Genomic DNA, 23,537 nt, shown 5'->3' on the forward strand with positions numbered 1-23,537 from the left:
AACACAGCAATATAAGTCTCTAAGAATTTCAGAAAATGGCTAATTGACTTAAATCCACAGCAGAACTGAAAAGTCCAGGCATACTTTTATGTGTGAAATGGTTTGTAGTAATGTTACAACATGGGTTCATTTTCATACTTTCTCACCACCTCGATCAGCAGTTTGAAGTTGCAAATTTTTGCTTGATGCTTTGCTTGGTCAACCACGCCCACCTCAAATGTCCATCCAATCACACAGTATTTCTAGTAGCTCAAAGTTGTGCTCAGATAATTCAGAAAGAACAAGCCAAAGGTGTCCTGAACTAGTCTCATGGCCTCGAGAGCTACAAATAAGGTCTTACTTCTCATGGAATATGTAATAGGCTTTACTGGCCTGAGTGGAAACCTGTAGAACACAGGTATCAAACCCAAGTGCTCAAGGATCCTGCAGGTTTTTGTTGTCTCCATGCTTCAACACACCTGATGGAAATGAATGAATAGGTTGGCATGAAGCCGTTGGATCCATTTGATTTGAACTGGGTTTGATGGTGCAGGGAAACAACAGAAACCTGCTGGATACCGACCCTGGACTGGAGTTTGACACCCCTGCTCTAGAGTGAACCAAGGTGTCCAAATGCAAAGCAGATTGTTCAAGATAGTACAAGAATTAGCCACTCCAAGTCTGAGATCATGGCCTTCAATCTGAAAAGGGGTTCATTCCTTGCTGCAATCTTTTTTATTTTTTATCTCAGGGTCTTGTTTGCTGGTAGGGATACAATGCACGGACAGATTAGAGCAGCTAGAAGTGATGCTGATGTTTTATTTTCTTGTGTTTGTGGTGCGGATGAAGCTAAGTTGTAAGGCACTCAACATGTTCCATACGCCAATCGATCCAAGACTTGCTTGACACATACTAAAGAAATACACATTTAAAAGGAAAGGGAGAAGTGTTGAAGATTAAGTTAAACAGACACATGGACAGTTTAATGCCTACAGAAATCTTATGAAAGTTAAACAAGGAAAGATGAATGCCAGTTTTCTTTTTTTTTTATTGAAATGTTAAAATACAATGTGTGGCATGAGACAAATTTATGAATTCAACATTGTCATTGTCAGGTTGATTTTAAGATTTACTATTTTAGATGTACCTAAAACAACTACAAATATTCTCTCACAGATTCACACATTATCCAAACCAGTAATGAGATTAATTTTTTATTGCAATGAATGTCTGAATTATATTTGTGTTTAAATCTTTCTTGATCCATTAATCTTCTAAAATCATGTTGTTTTCTATTTTGTACTTGCAGTACAAGATGACATCCATTTAATTTGATGTGTTTCCATTTCAGACTCTCAGAATGTAAATTCTTATGATTCAATTGTTCTTCAGCCTTCTGCAGAATCCTTTATCTCCTATAAAAACGAGGTTGCCAAAACAAATCCACTGGTTACTGTGCAAGATTACATCTTCAAAAAGATATAACTCGTTCAAAGGAAAGCTATTTTGGATTTTACGTTTTTTTTCCCAGTGATATAGATAAGACTGGGTTATTTTCAAATGGCCAAATAAACATGCTCTCTCCAAGTGTCATGAGCTGTTCAGAAAAACAACACGCTGTGTACTGGGAGACACATTTTTGGATTGAAGTATGTTCAAAATGTGCATGATTTCTGGAATCGTGGACTTAAAATGAGTTTTTAATGCAAATGATTTGTTTTGTGCTGTTAAACATAAAGCAAACATTGGATGGAGCCCTGTGATGGACTGGCAACCTGTCCAGGGTGTACCTTGCCACTCGCCCGAAGGCTGCTGGGATAGGCTCCAGCTCCCCCCCAACCCTTAATCGGATTAAGCGATTTCAGAAAATGAATGAATGAATGAAACATTGGATGGAGCAGTCCTTTGAGACAGAAAAACATTGTTTTTTTCTTTAAAAACTCCACTTAATGTCCCAGAAGAGTGGCACTGCTTTCTCTGTGGCTGCACCCATCAGCTCCTCATGCTGGTGAGGCTCTGATGTCACTGAATCCTCTTCTGCTGGATGAGCTACAGGAAACACAGTAAAATCACGGATTGCACCCAAATTTTTACCAAGTTACACCACCCTCATATAACAGTCAGATAAATGATGGTCAAAAGATAGTGTTTCTTGTTAACACCTGGATATTACATTGTCACCAATGCTCATAATTATGAAGTATTTAGGAAACAATATAATCTTTCCACTCACATGATGTGAATGACTGAAACAGACCACATGTACTTACTTGAAACGCAGGTGATTAGAGGCTCCTCCCACTGACCACCAGGAAGACATTTGATAACAGGATTCAGTTTCTGCATAAAGCCCTCCTCACAGTAGTATCGCACCTTGCTGTTGGTTTCATAACGCTGCCGTTTCTTTCCAAAGACCTTAGCAAAAGCAACCCTGGGGGGCTCTCCACAGAAGGCTGTTGAAAGCAAATGTTGCTAATTACTTTATGTTTTTAAGGAAAAGATATGTTTCAATGTAGACTCACAGACGCCCTTCTTGCATGTGTACGACAGGTGGTAGTTGCATGGTACATCACTCCAACGGCCACCATCGTGCCACACCATCACTGCGCAGTCCTCACCAGACAGGAAGTAGCTGTCAGGCTGGCCTTTGTACCAGTTCTCATACAGCTGACAGAGGCAAGGTTAAAACAATGACATGAAGGGACAAAGGTTCAATCAAATCCAGCTTATTAGTGCTGCGGACTGATGGATGTGAAAAATAAAAGTAAAAATAGAAAAAAGAAACAGGATTACCTAATATCATGTCGAAAGCTTATAAGTTAACACACACTAAGTCATGGAAATGAGAAGTGAAACTTACCAGAGGGTTCCCATCTGACCAGCGGAAGTCACCCTCGATGGTCCTGTCATTTAGTCCGATCCACTGATACTCTTTGTACTTGTCTAAATTAAACACCAATATGCATTTTGTCAATTAATTTAATTCTAGAAATAACAACATTATTATGTAAAATTCATTATTATGGCACCTTTTATAAATTAAATATGAAAAAACACATCAAGATAAAACCAAAAGAGGTGAAAATTCAGATTTAGTACTTTTCTACAGCATGAAAATAGCTTGGATTTTTTTTCCTCTTACATTTGTAAGAATCTTTAAGCCCCTATGTGGCACATATAAGCAAAACTGGTATGAACAAGCATGTAGTAAAAAAAAAAAAAAAAAAAAAAAAAAAAAAAAAAAAACTTTTGTGAAACAAATCTATTGCATGACTCAAATTCAGATCATTTTAGAGAAATATTAAAACAAATTTTAATTTGCCCTTATGCTGAATAAAACTAGAATATACTATTTACTCAAAGAGGTTTGTACTGAATGTTTGCACACTGATCATAACGACAAAACAGAGGAATACTGTTAATATCTGAACATATTAAGTGCAAAATGTCTGGTTTAGAGTCAGCTGGTTGGTGATTCTGCTCCTCCACCATCTAGGCTCAGACTCCTGGGACTCCTGTCCTTACATCTTGCATTTATCTGCATTTACAGCCTTTGCATTTACAGCCTTTTTATGCCGCTTCTCACTGTGGTCTAAAAAAATGCATGTTTTTTGTCAACCCTGTGTTTTGCAAAAAAAAAAAAGTTACATAAATCCCAATGATTCATCTTTATTGAGTAGTTCATAAATAATATAGACTGCATAGTTAATACAAATGCATGATTTCTCTAATTCAGTTTTAAGACAGGAAATATAAGTTAAGCTAATACATTAAATGTGAGCCACACTATGAGTCTGCAGCAGGTTAAAAATGATGATTTCCAAAAGAGCAAGAAGCCGTTTATGAATAAGTTCCTATTTTAAAAGGAAAGCAAAGCCTTCAGAAGATATTTTGGAGGCTAATATATATGTAAGAGTATCACAACAAGCACTATCTTTTAAAAACCATAATATGGAGTAGAAATTTTACAATACCAAAAAATATGCACACATTTACAATATTCAACTTTTTTTAAAAAATGTTTAAAGTGGTTTTGTAAAATAGCGCCTTTGCTTATGAAACATTGCGTATCAGTTCATGGAATCCATAGCAACTTCCTGCAGGCTGAAAAACAAACCAGAGGAATGCCAGATTCCTATCGTGTCACCCTGCCGCCAGACAAAATACCAACAGCAACTTCACGACCGATACGGTCTGAGAAAAAAATGAAAGATTGCATAAGTTGGAAGACATGAAATGTCTCTGTCATGCCTGGACAAATTTAACCTCTTCATATCATTCATCAGTCTGAAATGGAGAATGTTAGCTGGAAAGATGTCTGCATTGATATCTGCCGAATAGCAGTGATGTAGTGGTGGACTGGTTTTTATTTTTCCAACTTTAAATATGTTGGAGACTTTGGTGATCCTCCCAAAAGGTGATATGTAAAATGTCTAGTTGTCTCCTTAAAAAACAGTCTTTCAACTTAAAGAAACAACTAAATTCACATTGTCCTTCAAAAATTCTTAAATGTTGTACTGTTTGTTATACAGACCACTGTTGCAAATATCACCCATAGATGTGGGCTTCAAGTTCCTGCGTGTTAAAGTTGCAAAAAATCAGTTTCAAAGAAAAAAAAATGGAACTCCAATAACTTTTTTTTAGTATTTGTATAAAGTTAATCTTCAACAAAATATTTATTTGCCTTGATGGACTGAATGTGTCAAACTAGTATTTAACAGCTCTGTGATATGACTATAAAAACTATACTATATCAGGGATGTGTTGCTTCCAACACATTCAGTAACTTTCAAGTTTGGCGTGCGATGCTGCCAGATTTACTTGCAAACTGTCCCTTGACTCCAGGTAATATTATTTAACTTGCCAAAAGAGATTGTTTTTTGCCTCTTGATTACTAAACCTGTAATAACTGCCTACTTCTCTTCAGCCAACTTATACCGTTGATGTAGTCCTGCTCCTCAGGGGTCATTACAGAGAGCAGATGTCCGCCACACATCCGGCAGTGCTGCTCAGCTGCTTCCCAGCTCTGCCGTTTGCTGAAGTGATGATAGCAAAAGCCCTGAAACTTCTCCCAGCCAGGCTCGCACTCCTCAGCATCTGAGGCAGAAGGGGGTGAGACGGAACAGAAATTATCCAAGTGCAAAACAGTAACGAGAAACTGCTAATATTTGGGAGGCAAGTTATACATGTTTTGATAGCTGGCACCACACCTGTCTGACAAAAGTCTCCTCCATAACTGGGCAAACAAAGGCACCTTACTGGTTCACTGTCGACACAAGTGCCACCATTCAAACACGGATTCTCCAGACAAGAGTCTGCAAACACATCAAGGTCAAAATTAAAATTCTGCTATACAATATTCACTGTGTCTGTAAGAAAGAAGAAGCTGTGGAGTCCTTGCAATAGATATAATAGTCAGAGGTGTAAGGTTCTGCGCTGACAACTTGCTTTGCAGTGTGTGTTGGAAAGGCTTTATTAGCTGCTTCTCACTCTGGTCATGTTTGCATTGGATGCCTTAGATTTTTTATGAATTATTAGTGTCTATTATTGATGTTGCATCCCAGAAGGCGGGCCTCAGTATTTACACAGACATTATGCTACTAGCTATTTTCCATCTGAATAGGAACAATAATGCTGTGCTCCCTCTTACTTTACTAACAATGGTATCACGCAATCAGTGTGTTCTTTCTTGTTTTGGTTTTCTTTAGTGTGTGACTCCTTCAAAGCCACATTCCAATTAAAAGAATCATACATGTTAGTGTCTCATTGATTATCCAGATACACACCATGCGTTTATGCTAGAGATGAAGTAAAAGAGGTGAAGTATCGGAGAAATGGGAAAAAATGTAACAGTTATATTTATTCTCTAGTATTACAAGGAATCTGAATGCTTGCCAAAGCATGAGGCACATTAGAACAACTTCAAAGGGATAAACTGGCAGGTCACTTTTGGCTAGTTATCACAGATGAAAAATGGACGATGCTTTGAAGGCCACTGTCCTGCAGGTACTGGATGTTTCCCTTGCTTCAACACACATTATTCAAATGAAATCGATCACTGTGCAGAACTTGACAAGCTGTTGAAGAGTTGAACAGCATTACTCTTTAAGATTAGCTTATTTTCTAGATTATTTACTTTTCTCTATCAAATTACTAAAAGTGGTTACATTTGTAATAATAAAAATCAACCTTTTGCTAATACTGTTATCCCATATTAATACTGGAAACACATAAAAGTGCAATATGGGGCTCATTATAATGCCCAAGAACGCCAGCAGGTGTTCTGGTAAAGCTGTGGACTGAATAAACATCCATACTAGCTTAAGGGAGACTCTACTTTCTCAGTTCCAGCCACAACAAACCCTAAAAGCTTATTTTCAAATTGAAGTGCTCTATCAAGAACGACCAGCAGATGGCGATGTTAAACCAAGTTTGTTTTTCACTGCCTGATCAGAGGCTGTATTAATTGTAATAATCCATATCCTATAAATGGGATTTTGTTGTATCTAATGACAAATAACATTTTAACTTTAGAAATAAATAAAAGTATCTTTAAAATATCTTATTTATGCAAAGTTACAGTAAATTTACAAGTTCTGTTTCATGATGATGTAAAAATGAAGACACTGTTGAGCTCTACATTTTCTGTCACTAGCATTTTCCAGTGTATTGAGGTTACATTATAACTAATATTTATCACAGTATGTTCATCTGTTCACTGTCATTTTCTGTTTATTATTTACGCCTACTGGCTGCTTATATTGAGCGATCATTCATAAAGATCCCCAAAAATACAACCAATTTTTACCATGAGGTTTTGTGTAAAATCTTTTGCTTTAAAAAAAAAAACTCTGTATTTTTTGGCAAAAAAATAGAGAAAATTCTTTGGAGAATTTTATTTCATTATGGAGAAAACTCTAATTGTTATCAGCTCTTCATACACTCTGAGAATTAAAGGTGCACAAATAGTGCCCAAAAAGATAAAAATACATGTTACTCCAGCTGTATCTTAAAGAGATACACAAACTGTACCGAACACACTGGAAGAGCTTCGTATTTTCTTGTCTTTATTTTAGCAATAATCATTTTAAAATGACCAGTGAACCACATATGAATGTTTTGAGCAATGAAATAAACCAAAGTATCAAACCAGAAACTTTGTGTATTTGCCAACGTCTTTAGAGTTTTAACGATATACTCATGATAAGTAATAAAAAATCAGGGATAATTTGTGTCCCATTGAATTAAAAGTAGGTCAACTATATTAAATTCATTGTTTCTGTGTTATACTTACCAAGAACCTCTGGTACAAAAATTAAACTTTTATTTCATTGTGTCTGAGTCTAAAGCAGGAGGCTAAACAATCTGTTATGTAGAATCTGCCCAAGTTATTCATTGTAGATTATAGTAAATCTCCTGATTTGGCATTTTCAGATCCAGACTTTCCCTTTCCCAAACAACAATAAACCACACTAACACCAGCTGATGTCTCCATTACAATTCGTTGTGCTGTGCAGAATAAAAATACCTGCAATGCTTCCCTTTGCAGCAGAAACTTTGGCAGCAGGGAGAGAGGGACCCATGCCTGTTTGCTCCCCTTCTTCTTTTCTGAAATACTCAGGTTGCAGGGTGGGAGCAACAATGGTCCCGTCACTGCTGTCGGTGGTTACAGCCGGACTGAAGGTCTCCTCCTCCTCGGGATGCCATGTGCAGATGTTAACTGATGGCTCTTCAGTGCTGTGCTCCTCCTCATCCCCCTCAGGTTCTGCTGAGAAAGTTCATCATAACGTGAAAATTCTCGGGTCATACTTAAACTTAGAGAACTGCAGCCTTTTTTTGCTGCATGCCTGCAATAGAATCAAAGTGGTGATATCATTTGAACTCATACTTTTTTTAAGTTATTCCTTTATCTCACAGCATAAAGGAGGAAACTTTACCATTGATGTTATCCGTGGTGAACTCGTGCTCCTTAGAGATATCATCATTCTCCTCTGTGACAGGAGGCTCGCCGCTGTATTCCCGATCAGAGAGGGACTCCTGTGGTGTGGAGGAAGAAAGCTCTGCTTCCCAGCCCGGTGCAAGGGTCAGATGAGGGATCAGTGTGATTTTTATCTCTGATGGTGGAGGTGAGTCAGTGTGGGCATCATCAGTAATTCTATCTGTGGTGCCGTCCACGGAAAGGGTTCGGTTTGTCAACAAGAGTTCTGGTTTCATATGCGGGTTTTCTCCCGATGGTTCATCCACTCCCTCGTCTGGATCATTGTCTGGGATATTCTGGACGGTGCTGGGGGAGACTACAGGCTTTTCTCCTAATCCCTCCTGGTCAACTTTATCCTGAATGTCATCTAGATGTTCCATCTCAGATGAAGCATTACTTTTTAAGAGGAGTTTTGGAATCTCTTGGGAGTCGACTTCAACCTCCACAGAAGGCGTGGATATGGTTGCAGAGGCTGAGGATGCCAACATTGTGAACAGATTATTTTTTATGATGGAGTAAGTGTCATCTGTGACTTCTGATGTTGGGATTTCTTTTGGATTCATGTGTCCACTCTGCTCATCTGTTTCAGTATCCTCAGAAGTAATATTGAATTCCTCAACATCATGGTCCACTGTGCTAGAGGACTGTCCTGTTCCACCTGAGTGCTCTTCAGTGGGATTATAACCTGTAAAGAGAGAATATAATCAGATAAATCTGTTAAAAGCTGCAGCAATTTAAACTGAAAAGGAAAACCAAGGCAGAAAACAGTAAAAAGTCACCATTTAATGTGGCTTAAGCATTAAAATGCATTAAATATTTACCAGCTTGTGTAGAAGTGTTTTCATGCATAGTACTTTATGGTAATGTACTAATTTTATTTCTACTTACTAATATAGCAGCTCAGACTTAAAACAGTTGAAACAATTGTCCCATGTGTCTTCTGAGTCATTTACTATGAGGAGCTTACTTGAACCAGAAGTAGGAACAACTTCAGTGGTGTCTATACCGATGAAACTTTGTGTCCCGGAGTACTGTGCGTCCTCATCTGGAAGAGGATTTGCAGTCTCCTCTTCAGATTCCTCCTCTGCTGAATCATTGTCATGTGTGCTGTTATCAAGAGATAGCAACACGGTAGCAGTGTGGATATTTGTCTCTTCGTTGTTTGGTGAAACGTCGGCTGAAATACTCTCAACAGGACTAGTGGTGGCTTTTCCTGCTTGTTCTGAGATATGAGATTCGGTTACTGTGGTTACAGAGGTGTGCTCTATGTGGACACCTTGAGTGTGGTCCTCTTGTGAAACCGGAAGATCAACCTCTTCCTGAATCACCTCATCTGCATCTGCTTCAGACTGGGAGTTTACAACGTGCAGATCCAGGCTGTCAGTCTCAAAAAGATGATCCTCCGTTGGCTCTTGGCTTCTGGAAACTGTAACATCAGTTGTAGGCATGGTTGAGTCTTCAATAGTTACTGCAGCATCAAGTTTCAGGGTTGTAGGTTCATGAGACTCCTCGTGATCTGGGTTTTCTGCAGGAGCTGGCTGATGGGACTCTGGGTAGCTGCGTTCTAGTAGAGTCATATCAGACTCTGTGAGGGGGTTGGTGACCTCCACTAACTCCCAGGTATCTTTGGTAGGCAAGCTCTCTTCATGATCAGACGAGGGAGTTACAGACTCAGGAGAGTCTTGTGTGAACATTGGCTCCTTTTCATAAATCTGAGTTGGTGACTGGGTGTTTGCAGGCTCCTGCTTTACTGGATTTTTTGTCCAGGCATGTTGAATCTCTTCAATCTGGTCTGGTGTTACCTCATTTGGACTGGCATCCTCCTCTGTGGTTAAGAAAACAATATCTTGACCAATGTCTTCTGGCTCAGTGGCAAGAAAATCATGGGGAGATTCGGTGTAAGGACCATTATCACCTGGAGAGATGAGCATGACAGAAATATTTTATTTAGTTAACCCCCTATTAGCATAAATGATCATCATGAGATGCCCTGGGCAGAGTAACTAAATAAAAAAAAACTGAGATGTCATGCAGAAAAAACCAGCTCCCTTACTTCTGAAGCAGTAGACGTCATGTCGAGAGTTAATCTCAGGAAATCCTGTCTGGTTACTGTATCGGTAGATGGTTTTAACCCCGGGTTCACCACCTCCACAGCGCTCTCTAGGGGTGACGATGGGGTACCGCACACTCCCATCTGCCAGCCAACCTGGGCTGCAGTGGTTCAGTCCATCGTTCCAGGCAGCATATAGCTGAGCTGTGGAGGCCAATTCTGCACCGTGACTCACACAGTAGGCCTTGGCCTCCCAGAAGGTGAAGCGCTGGGGAGCCGAGCCATGAAACACCTCACCTTTGAACAAATGAAGAAAAAAAAAAAACAGGCATTGAGATTTGTTTAATTATCTCCTGAGGCTCCGGCAAGGAGGTGATGTTTTATCCGGCATTTGTCTGTTTGTGTTTAAGATAACTAGAAAAGTTATGGATGGATGTTCATTAAATTTTCAGGAGTTGTTGGAAATGTGAAAAGGAAGAACTGATTTAATTTTAGTGGTGATCCGGATCACCGTTTGGATCCAGGAACTTTTTAAAGGCCTTGGCGGAGGTTTGCACTCTCCGAGTGCTTTTCTAGTCTTTTATCTCCCCTCTTCAGTTTAACGCTGCATTTTATCACTTTTATCAGTTCATACTGTAAGTCTTTAGACAAGTTCTATAAAATGTTACATCAAAGTACCTCAAACATTCATTAAATGTTGTGTGAGCCATTGTGTGTGTTATTGAACTTTTTTTTCCTTCTATATATTTTCCTGTCCCTTACTAAAGTTTTTTGCAGTTGCTCCACACCTGCTCTGTGGTCCCTACACACCTGTTTGTTATCAGCAGTCACACACTGTGATATGTTTACTTTGTACCTTCTTGTCACTGTGTTCAGCATTTCTACCATTTGTGTCTTCCTTGGGATTTTTACTTCCTGGTTTCGGACTTTTCCCTGCAAACATTGTGTTGTTCCTTTGGTGCTTTTAGGCTGATATATTCAATTCAGCCTTACTGTTTGTTACCGTTCTAACTTGTTTGCTTCACTGACTGACTATGTGTGCTCAAACCTCTACAATTCAGTATTTTACCTGTCTGTGTTGGCCATATGACATTATTATGTTTCAGCTCTACTAACTGTTGAGTGTCTGAATTAAAGACAAAACAAAAGACAGCTACAGAAATCTGTGCCATCAATGTGTCCACCGAAACTATTGACACAAATTTGGACAACATTTTCTAAAGAAATATCATTCTGAGGTTTTATTTCTGTCAGCTGATATTTGCAGGCAAGGAGTTTTTGTTGCATGAAGCTTTTTGGTTTTTGTTTGTAAATTGAATATTAGCCACAGACACATTTGGGTGGATTTACTAGATGAAACACAGCGAAGTCTTAAAACCATTTGTCACTTCAAGATGATTTAGTTTTTTATTAGCTATATTCAAATATGGCTGCATTCAGCCAACCAGTGCATAGAATGAGAAGTCTTACTGACTATGCAGATAACGGTTTGTTCAATTGGGATCCCAAAAAATTTTCCCTGAAGCTATTATAGCTGGTGGCCTGACGACAAAAAAAAAAAAATGGACAAAGTCACTCCCTCTGTATCCGTGACCGGCTAAATTCATGAGCTCTGTACTGTGGCAGTGTGTTATATGTTTAAGAGCTCCTGTGCATGTTTTCCTTCTCAAAATTCATTCATTATCCTAACTGCTTAATCCATTGAAGGGTCACGGAGAAGCTGGACCCTATCCCAGCAGTCTTTGGGCAAAAGGCAGGGTACACCCTGGACAGCTCGCTAGGTCGTCACAAAATAAACCATGCTATTTGTATAAAAACACACTTATATAAGGACAACAGTAGAGCACATGTTGCTTTGTTTGTCTAAAAAAAAAAATAAAACACTAAGATCAGCTTGACTGCAAGCTATCTCCCTATTCCAGTTTTAGCCCTGCTTAGATTCCAGGCCCTTGTGTGACACAATGTCACTGTGTGAGTTTGAAAGTTATGTAGCACATTTAACATTGTCTGCATTTAATATCAGAACACCGGAGTTCTTTTAATTTAAACAAACATTTTACAGCATCAACAAGATATCTAAAATAAGAAAATAAAAGTCTACTTGGAGTTGTCTTACCGTGAATATTTTCCACATAACAGTAGACGTCGTAGAGCTCATCGGGCTCTAAGAGTCCGTAGCTCCTCACTCCTGGCATGCCATCCATGTCTCCAAAACAGCCCTCTCTTGGCATCTGAATAGGATATCTATGGGTTGAAAGTCGCAACAATGAAGCACCAAGTGCCTCACCTTCTGTCAGGAAATATCTTGAGATTAGATCATGTCAGCTAGTTGATGATCTGGGTGTTATGATGTGTAAAGAGCAAACTATTAGCTGGAGGTCCTAACTTGGCTTCCATTATGTGTGCTTAGCTACACTTCTCAGAGTTGTTGTTCATGTGGAGCAAAAGTAAAATGTTGGAATGCTGTCAAATGTGGCAGAATGTGATTTTACTCTATATAACTCAAAATGCAGGCGTTCAGAGAGTAAGAAATTGAGTCTAGCAAAGAGTCCTGCTGGACCCTTTTCCCTCAGGTCCTGACCTCACTGAGTGGTCTGAGAGCCAGCCAGCATCACACTGCTCATATCCGCTGTGATAGGCTGCAAGGAGCTGTTCTGGGGTGGCCATGTGAGCTCCGATCTCCTCACAGGCCTCTCTGGCCTGCTCAAAGGTAAAAGCATATCGGCTGGATGCGTCGCGATAATGGAACACCACACCTGAAAAACCCAGAGGAGAGATCTTTAAAATGTGCACCCTGTTATGACTTATATTTATACAGTGAAATCATATCACTCATGTTTTTCAGTATAGCACAGTTTGCTTCACACCCGTCAGAGGAAGAATTATACATTGATGCCTTTTAATTCAGTTCCAGTTTAAGTTCACACTGGCTCTTTACAAACAAAGCTGGAGTTAATGTAAGAAACACAGACACTCTATGGTGTGACTTTTTTTTGCTGTTATCAATCATCATTTACAGTATGTTCAAAACTTAGGAAAATCACAATATAATCAATATAAATATATCTAACCTGAGTACATCGTGGTATGAGCAAAAGCACATTTGACAGTGATTCGTAGTTCTGGTACATGCAAAAATAATTTACCAGTCCTTAAAGTTTCCTGTCTAAAAGGACTTTCATTCATTTTCTATATGGCTTAGTCCAATTCAGGGTCAGGAGTTGGAACTTATGCCAGCAATCATCATGGGACAAAAAACTACTTCATGCTAACATTCATTCCTAGTGGAAACTCTAGAGTGATCAATTAACCTAACATGTCTTTGGACACTGGGAAGAAGCCAGAGTACGCAGAGAGAACCCAGCATACACAGGTATAACATGAAAAACCCTGTTTGAACCTCCACCCAGCTGAAGCTCGAACTAGTGAGCTTCTTGCTGTGAGGCCTGTGTGCACAAATGCTGCTTTTTCTACAGTTTACCAAAACAAGAAAAAAAAATTCTTCTGCTTACATTGTTTTGAAATACAAAAATAATCTGTAATGAAATCAGGAAGTATTACATGAACTCCATTCGCTTCTTTCCGGTTTCTTAATTTTTACCATCATCATCATAATCATCATCATCATCATCATCATCATCATCATCATCATTGTCAACATTAGCTTTCTTCTCATGTCTCTCTAAATGGAAAGATCTCATCCACGCAAAAAAGTATGATGGAGGAATCTAACGTCATTTAAAAAAGTTTATCGATGTAAATGATCTGTTGTGTTTTGACAAAGGTTCCTTGTGGCTAAATTTGTCCCAACTGCAGTAAGTTTATCCATCTCAACTGGGTAAGCATGTCATGTAAGCATAAAGTTACCATCTAGCTTGGTTCTGAAACAAGTCTTTAAGATTAAAAAAAACAAAACTATTTAAACAATCCAGGTCTATCCTTTTACAAGGTGTAATTAATTAAAAAATAAAGCTAAAAAACTAAAACTATTAAACTTAAGTGACATATTGCTGTGACAGAATATATGAACATCACTGAAACTCTAAAACAGGGGTGTCCAAAGTCGGTCCTCGAGGGCCGCTGTCCTGCGGGTTTCCCATGTATTCCTGTTCCAACACATCTAGCTTCCACTAAATGGATCAAACAGCCAATGACGTGCACAACTGATTAAGCTCTACTACTAATTAATTTGAATCAGGTGTGTCTGAGCAGGGATACATAGAAAACCTGCAGGATTCTGGCCCTTGAGGACTGGAGCTGGACACCTCTGCCTAAAACCTTTCTATATATAAAATCGGTCTAAAACTACATCAGAAACTTTTGTCCAACACAACAGTGTTATGATGTAAAACTAATCCTCTAACAAAAAAATGAATAACACACAACCTATAGATAAAAACAAATGACTAATAAGAATTTAATTCACCAAGGTTGCATTAAAGGTAGGCCTGTCGCAATAAGCAATAAGTCAATTAATCGCACAACAAGTAAAAATTCTCGCAAGAAGTTTGCCAGGCGCAATAATTTTCATTTCTTTCTTTTCTCTCTCCCTCACTCTCTCACCCAAAGTGAGAGATGGCATTTGTTTTAAGACACTATTAACTAAACACAAAAATACAACAAGCTTCCATCTGCACTTAAAACACAACAATCAACTGCAGTTTTCCCAGCTGGGAAAAAAAGACCTGAACAAACAGACCATCTCCATCTTCCCGACAGTCCACGATCACCGGGGTGTTTCACCGACAGATTAAATACAAACAGGACAGTGCAACATGGCGTGCACTCAGACAGCGTGGTTGGTAAAGCGACACCGCCCTTTAACATTGTTAGAGAGGTGACATTTTAAAAAATGTTGCAAATATTTCACAGCCAGTATGAATTGCCTGGATGAACATACATGTTACTAACGGCAATTCCACAACTTTACAATGACATGAAAATGACATACTGAAGGCAAACAAAGACATTTAGTTTTACCATTCCACCTCTGGTCAAGTCTATACATGCCCCTTTATATGAGCTTGACCATAGACTTTGTAACTGTCTTAGTGTTTAGACATCATCATCTATAATAATTTCTGAGACCACTAATCATATGGCAAAATTTGTTACTGTGACAGGTCTAGTTAAAAGTGAATTGTTTTAACCTCTTTGCAGCTCAAACAACTTACAACCACTAAACTGTTTCAGACTGAACTACTGAACAACCAAAACTGTACACAGTTTGGCCTACAGTTTTTCTTTTCTTTTTTAAAAAAAAAAAAAAAAAGCTAAATCATTTATAGATTTGTAATTTTTCAAAACATTAACATGCATAATAAATGTTTTAGACCCAGGAGTTTTAGGTTTGTTCCAGCAACTCAGAAAATTTCAACTTTGACACCACAATGAGAGCTACTGCCCAAAAAGGCTTCCTTCACAGTCAGCTAGAAATGAAAGGTCACTCCGAAATAAATGCTGACACAAAAAGTGGAGCATAGAAGCAGGTGACCTTAAGGGACAATCATACTCCTGTTTTCAAATTCACAAATTATTGTGTCCTCTGAATAAAGATACCATAATTTCCAGGTAGCAGAGCGCCCCTGTGCTCGCTTCTCTGCACTGGCTTCCAGTTAGTTTTAGGACCTGCAGTACACGATTTTATTAATTGTTTTTAAAGCCTTAAGTGGTTTGGCTCCCCCGTATTTATCAGAGTTGTCACATCAACATGCTCCAGGCAGGACTCTTAGGTCCTCTTCTCAATTATTACTTAAGGTCCCATTGGCCAGATTAAACTCCAGGGGTGATAGAGCCTTTTCTGTTGCTGCTCCTAAGATATGGAATAGCCTTCCCTTCACATCAGAGCTGCTCAATCTGTCCCTGATTTTAAGTCTGTTCTTAAAACCCATTTCTTTGCGCTGCCATTTGGTCATACCTGAGCTTTTTCTTTTTTTTTACTTTTATTTTAGATTTTTATTTTGTGTCCAGATTTTTGTTTTTTGCAGTGTTTAATTTTAACTTTTAAATTGTGCAGTGTTGTTTGTTGCTTTACTGTTCAGCACTTTAGGCAGCTGCTGCTGTAGAAATGTGCCATATAAATAAACTTGAACTTGAACTTGAATATAAGCTGCACCTTCACAGAGCATGCTGCAGCTCTATTTCTTTCTTCAACAGCCACATCAATCGCTGTTAAGTTAAAGGCTGCATCACGTGCATTTCTTCATGCGTTTTCCATGATTATGTGTGTGCATGAAGAGCAAAATGACTTAGCCTGTAAAAATCCATTTATAACCCGCATCATTAAGCAGGATTCAAATTGTGTGAAAAATGTAGCAGCTCATAGCCTGAAAATTATGTCTGGTTTTTTTTTTGTTTGTTTTTTTTTACAGTGAATCCCAAACATGATTAAAAAAATGTTCCACAATAATATTATTAAGAACTTTAGTGGATTCAAAGATATGGTAATTTGGATTCTTTGCCTGATATATTAGCTCACAAATGGTTCTGGTCAGAATATCCATAATCTATTACTTGCTGGGTGCACTGAATGAGACCACCATCAATCACACATGTTCGATGCGTATCGCATAACTGTCAAACAGGAATAAAACCCGAACGGCAGCCCTTTCTCAAGTTTTTCATGTACTTTGTTGAACCTTCATGTCTTTTTAAGATGCTTTTCCTCAACACAGGAAGCACATGATACACTCGGCCTTGTCTGTTCGGACATCTGGCTATTTTACTGAATCCTAACTATGTTTTACAACATGATAAATGAGAGTATGGCATAAGCCTGAAGGAAAATTGTTACACTGTGTGTTAAGCTCGAGATGACTGGTGCAGCACACATTGCTTTCCTAAGGCAGACAAGCAACACGTCAACCTTATCAAAAGTGCAGCTTTTCCATCAGTGGCACAAGTGTGTGTCAGCTTCCAGGAAGTAACACACAGATTGCAAACAAAAATTAAAAACATAAAATGATAATATCCTTATATAACCTGAGGCTGCATATCTACATGTAGGTAAAAATCTGTAAAAATACAGAGCCAGCTAAGGAGCTTCAGTTTCTCCCAAGATTTAGTTGAAGCATAAAAAAGAGCTGAAAAAAAAGCAAAGTTTTGCAAATAACTAATAAGCAGCTGCTTGCCGAGAGATTAATTGATATCTTGCATGTGTTAACAGCTTGCCTTGACTACTCCAAAGCAACCAAATAATCTGTTGATGCAGGTTTTACTTCAGATCATTTTTGGCCTGTATATATAAAAAATGATAGATAAAATAATAAGTTCACACTTATCTGTAATACAGCAGCAGAATCAGGATGCTTATGAGTTTGGGTAGTCTCCCAAATCCCCCAAACAGTGCAAATAATAAACTATACATGGATCATAAGGTTAAAAAAGGGCAATTTAGTTTCTTCCTTGATGTAAAATACAATTAATTTACCTTATACGTATTTCAGTGTCGTAAATACAAGACTTTAGAGTTACATCTGTGGTACAAACAGGAAGTTTTGAGATGCTATCCATCATTTGATGACCAGGAAACTGACATAGTTTTCTCTTATATCCCAGTTTTCTTTATATTCCTCAGTCATGATGCTTAAATGTTTGAGTAATATTATAACTCTTTAGTTTAGAGTAGATTTTGTAAAAGCAATTTCCCTTTGAACATTAAAGTGGAACTATTATGTGCATTTCAGGCTAATTTGTTTTTATTTCTGAGACGAGAAGGGCTGGGATTGATTGAGTTATTGTCACAAATCGCTTTATTTACTTCAGACCGACCCTCTCCGTAGGCTGTCAGATAAGCCTGTGGGCAAAACGAGTGGATTGAGACTCTTCCGCATTAAGCCCCGCCTCCCGCCACTGCACTACATTGGGAGCGCGCACCGCACCTGCTTTCGCCGTCATTGTAACATCTCATAAACAGAAGGATTAGGCTCATATGAACTCAATAAAAACCTAAATACAATGTCAACACATAGCATACAGCCCTACATGTTGGAACCTGAATCAGACCCTGAAAACGAAGTGGAAAACAGCAACCCACAGCAACAAATGCAGCAGGATGTCTCTCTTTGGTAAACTCACCAGCCATCGTTGGAAATAACTTTATCCCACGTTTTCCACCCGCCTGATGTATTTGTACATGTCCTTGTTAACCAGTAGAAGGTAACCAATTACCGAACCTTATCCCCCGGGACGTCACAAGGATTTCCAAGTAGAAAAAACTCAAAAAACTCAAATATGCGTTTAGGTGATAAAAAACAGTGTCGTTCACATGTCTGATGAGGATTCAACACTGTAACACTGTAGAAAGCTCAGAAAACTCCAAATACCATAATAGCACTCCTTTAATAAGGTTGACCTACAGTGTGAATATTATCATCATGTTATTTTACTTGCTAGCAACTCTCTGTAAGTCTGTTATAAAAGAATCTCTGACCTTTGACCTTGACCTGTGCAACATCGTCGGCATCCTCCAGACCCTGCTGCACCTCGCAGCGGTAGAAGCCAGTGTCATTCTGCCTGAGGTTCTCCAGACGCAAGGTGAGGTCAGCTGGAGAGTAAGCGTAATTGAGCAGCGACGCCCGGTCTTGGTAGATCTCGCTAACTCTGACTCTGTCGCCGCGGGCCACCAGGATTTCTGTCTCTTGACCATGAGTCAAGACGCTCCACTTCACACGGGGCACAGTCAGCACTGCATGACGGCCATTTGTAGAGGGGGACGGCGGAGGGTGAGCCAACGACACCAGGCAGGGTAAGGTCAGCAAACCTCCCAGGACTGCAATCACCGGCTGGTTGGTGATGGTGACTTGCAGGAGTTTTGAGTCATCTAAAAAAATAAGAATATTATTTATTAACTTTATGATGAAAGATAGTGTAAATGTTCTTTGTCATTTTCTTGTTGAGTCAAACAAGCCTACTGTGACCACTCAGTTTCTGTACACACACAAACACACACACACATACACACACACACACAGTCAACAGACTTAGCCTAGCTTAGCATTAAAGTCAGAAACAAGGAGAAAAAGTGAGCTACTTTTGACCAAGTTCTACATGTAACTAAAAAAAAAAAAAAAGCATAAACTAAAGTTCATGTGTTAAACTAGCATTCATTTGATTCAATCATACAAGAACATCGATCTTAATTAAATAATTTGAGATCATTTTGAGTTGGAGTTACAAAGTAAAACTGCTTTTAAGTCAAACTATTGCTTTACTTGACGCAAACATTCATTTTATACTAAGAAAACAATACTTGTGATATGCTATCATTGCTTAAAACATGATATTGTAAAAGTATTGTTTGTAAGTTACACAGCAGTGCTGCATGCAATCCAAGATAAGACATATACAGAGCTTCATCAGTTAACTTTGTTCTTGTTTTTTTGTTTTATGAACACTGGGACATCCTTGAGTCCCCAGGGTGTATTTGTCAGCAAAAACAGTAAACAGATGGAAATAACTGAAGACCACCCCACTGCCATACAATGTCAGAGGTCACTGTGATTTAATGAAAACACAAATGTCAGTTGTGAATCGGGTGGTGGAAGTAATACACAGTGAAAGGGACGGGTGTGTACCTGAGTCGTGGTGGGTAGTAGAGGACGAAGGTAGGACGAGGAAACAGATGGCAAACAGCAGCACGGGTGGAGGCACATCCAGTCTACAATACCACAAAGAGAAAAAGAAGAGAGAGACTAAATGTTTAAACTTGAACATGAGAAAGAATTCTTCTCTATGGAGTCTGAATAAATCTCGCTGGCACGAAGCTCAATACAGTCTAAAACAATAAGCGCTGTGGGCATGTGTGAATCATTGATAACTGTGCTGTAATTGTGTATTTTTCATGTTAATATTGTACATTAAACTATGGAGCATGGAAGCTTAGAAATTAAGAAAAAAAAACTAGATCTTATCACCTGTCTGAATGCAATGACACAGAAATTGAGATCTCAGTGAGGAGGGACTGTTTTTAAGGGCTAGGATTTTTTTTTAGTATAAAAATGAAAATGAAGTAAGCAGAGGTTTAGGTTTAATGCTTCAGGTTAGAATGGAGTCCAAAGGAATGCATTATGCCAGAGAGCAATCCCCATGGGAATACGTGAGTGTGCCTGCTGGAGCAGAGAATCCGACTCAGACAGACAGAAGGACTGCCTGTGTGTCCTCTGAGATTTCTAGCTGCTCTGAATCAGACTTCAGGAGGTGCAACGTGTGACCTGCATTCTGATTCCCTAAAAACATCCAGAAGGGATGGACCGAAGCCCAGCTGTCAGCTTAATTCGATTTACATTATCATCACTCCACTTGTCCAGAAGTATACAAGCATTTGTTTCTTGGTTGACTTTTTTTCTCTTTTATTTATTACTTATGATCAAACAATCTCTTGTAGGAGGTTAAGAGATTATTTTTCTTCAAGATTTTATTCCTCTGCTTTTCTGTGGCTAACAACATTAGTAACGGAAATGCTGTAGAAGTTCATTAGGAAATGGACGTAACAAATTCATGTAGTTTCAACATCTCTCTCTCTTTCTCTCTCTCTCTCTCTCTCTCCAGTACCTTATTGTAAACCAAATTTTATTGCCATAATTGACATATATTATGTAGGCCTTTCAAATGAACCCCAAAGCAAGCCAGACTTTATAGAGCACATGCACATGTAACCTGGATAAAATGTAAATACACTTGTTATAAATAACTAGTAGTTCATTATGCTAGTTGCAGTTAAAAACGATTAAAAACTATTTTGGTGCTAATGTATGTTGTATATAACGGAAATATTAGATATTACAGTCATTAAGCTTTTAGTAAAGAACTCAGGGGCCCTTACCTACAGACAACGGGTATAGGTGGGCTACACACACCTCTGTTTATAAGAGGCTTGAAGAAATGGGATAGGCTGGATGGGGGTGTATGATTCAGAACTTTATTGCACAATTTCTTTTAAGAAGTGTCAGCAGGAGGTTTCTGTGTCTAAGACAAAAATATATGAACATTTTAGTGGAATCAGACATCTGTCATGTTGGCAAAAAACTGTTTCTGAGACAAATGAAAGATATTCAGTTTAGTTTTGTGGGTCTCAGCAAAGAAAGACCTAATCAAAACAGGATTCATATGAAATCACTAAGGTTTTTTTTTGTTTTTTGTTTTTCTAATGCAGTAATGAAAGTTTTGAAGACAGATGCCACATGGGAAAGAAGTGGCTGCTGAGATTATTTTACTGAACAGAGATTTTGGCTGCCAGGAACTCATAAAATAGAAATAGAAAAGCCAAGCAGACAGCAAACTTATACTGAATTTAAAAGAAGTAATACTGACGTTTTCTAGTCTCATGGTACTCATGAGAATCATTAGAACTAACTGTAAAAACAAAGCCCAAACCTAAACTGCACATAAAAGAACAACATCACTGTAAAAGGACGTAAAGTTTGCAGGTTATTGTTCAACAGTGTCCTTTTACCACACCTTAAAGTAGCCCTATTTTTGACTAGTTTTGATGGCATGGTGACATTTCTTATGTACATCCCTGTAGACGCCGTTACCCAGCAGTGGTCCGAGATTAGAAAACACATTTTTTTATGCACTGTGGTTTAAACACTCATCATTTTGAACACTGATTCACCAAAAAGCGCAAGGCTTTTTGGTGTTGGAGGAAGAAAGGAAAAGACAGAGAGAAACTGACAAGGCAAAAGATAAGAGTCAATATTGGACTGACTTTTACTCACTGGAAAGAGTTCAGAGTAGAAGCAGGATACAGAATGGATGCTGCACTGAGAAAATCTGTTAGAGTTAAGTAGAACTTCTTTAATATGCTACATTGTCTTATGACTGAGCTTCATGCTGTCCACCACAAAAACTGTCAGAAAAACAGGAGTTAAAGACTTACTGAATAATTAATAACTAATTAAAGTCATAGACTGCAGGCAAGTCAGTCCAGCACGCAGAGTCTTCTACTGCAAGGCCCTGCTGTTGTGACAGAAGTAGCATGTGGTTTAGCATTGCTTCACTGAAATTCAGAAAGCTTTCCTTGGACAACAAGAAGATGGAAACATACAGTATGTTTGAATTAAATTCTGCATTTACTTTTAGTATTGCTGGTCCCTTTTCAGATAGAACTTTTAATTCTAAGGCAATATTGCACCTTCATACCATCAAACATGCAAGTTATTTTAGCTGATAGCTGTTAACATGCAGGATCCTCTCCGCTTCTTTGGGCCAGAGGATGTGGCTTCCATTTTTTTTTTTTTTTTTTTTTGCCAAAGAAAGAATTTCAAATTTCGATTTTTCTGACCTCACCAAAGTTATACACTTTATTTCAGACCATTAGCTTTTGCTCAGAGAAGATGGCATTATGATCACATGGTATAATGAAGCTCTTACCTACAGTCAAGGTGAACTGTGGTCCAAGACAGAGATTTTGGAAGTGTTCCTGTGTCTGTGTAGTGATTTCAATCAAAGAATCATTCCTGTTTGTAATATAATACTGCCGGAAGAGCGAATGATCATGTATGATCACCGGCCATCTCCCATATGCACATAAATGTCTGCAGATTCAGTTTTTAATTAGATTTTATTCGGCAACCCAAGTTTTCAGAATTTTGAGTTTCTAAAGCCGAGTTTGATTAAATAAGATGAAATACTCTTTCTGAGCATAATGTGAGCTGTAACTGAAATGCAGATTATCCTCCAAAAGAGCCTGAAATAGAAAAACAATACCCAAAATAAAAACAATTCAGGTTCCTACTGCACTGATTTCATCCTGTTGTGATGAGGACCAGAAAAAACTTTGGTAAGATTGTTGGAAAAATCTTCCATCTTCTCACAACTAGAATCTAACAATCCTTTCTCATTCAAGCAATTTTCTGACTCACTCACACTGTCTTGGGTGCTGAGCTGAGAGTATGGCTTCCTGCCATCACTGTATTTCCATATAGCATGGAGGGCAGAGGGAGAGTGGGGGAGGGAGAAAAAGAGAACTAGTTTTCCCCAGGCAAAGGATGCATCCCAGGCAACATCACGAGAGCAAAGACAGGCATCGCAAGTGGCTGAATAGTCAATGACTTCACCTTGAGGGGAAAGGAGGTTGGGGCCAAGGGAGGATGTTTGACCGCTCAGTTTGCCAGAGAAGGTCATTTGAGGCTGCATGGGAGGAGGGAGAAGGAAGGGGGAAGCCACATTCTTGAAAGACCTCACCAGCTTTGTGAGAGTTTGGCCCTTTTTGTCGCTTTACCCAGTGTAATGACAAGACTGATGCTCCAGCAGGTAATTGAGTGCGGAAGCATGCAGCTACTCAAACACTCATTCTGAAATGATGAATCAGGCTGTCCCAAAAATTCCTTAATGTTCCTGATTGGATCTCGGATTTCGATATGTGAAGCTTTATTGATAAACTTAGGAAGTAATTCCTGAATTGAAATATCCCAAGTCACCATAATTTAATATATCTTAAGTGATCTTAGTGAAACTGGGTTTATTAGATTATCATCATATAATGTTTAAAGTGGAACTATTATGTGCATTTCAGGCTAATTTATTTTT

The 23,537-nt window shown here is 38.6% G+C and overlaps 1 protein-coding gene across 1 annotated transcript; it reads right to left on the minus strand.

Moving 5' to 3' along the window:
• Positions 1–1,912: 1,912 nt before the first annotated feature.
• bcan (brevican) lies at positions 1,913–23,132 on the minus strand (the record flags this gene model as incomplete). Its single annotated transcript, XM_079240583.1, has 16 exons — positions 1,913–2,028; positions 2,250–2,432; positions 2,502–2,646; positions 2,840–2,922; positions 4,918–5,076; positions 5,190–5,294; positions 7,508–7,747; positions 7,917–8,642; positions 8,925–9,872; positions 10,011–10,304; positions 12,124–12,251; positions 12,589–12,763; positions 18,439–18,828; positions 19,583–19,665; positions 22,640–22,695; positions 22,875–23,132. 16 exons carry the CDS (start codon positions 23,130–23,132, stop codon positions 1,913–1,915), a joined length of 4,089 nt encoding a protein of 1,362 aa, XP_079096709.1.
• Between the last annotated feature and the right edge of the window lie 405 nt (positions 23,133–23,537).

Source organism: Telmatherina bonti (genome assembly GCF_933228915.1).
Source record: "Telmatherina bonti genome assembly, chromosome: 5".
Classification (NCBI taxonomy): domain Eukaryota; kingdom Metazoa; phylum Chordata; class Actinopteri; order Atheriniformes; family Telmatherinidae; genus Telmatherina; species Telmatherina bonti.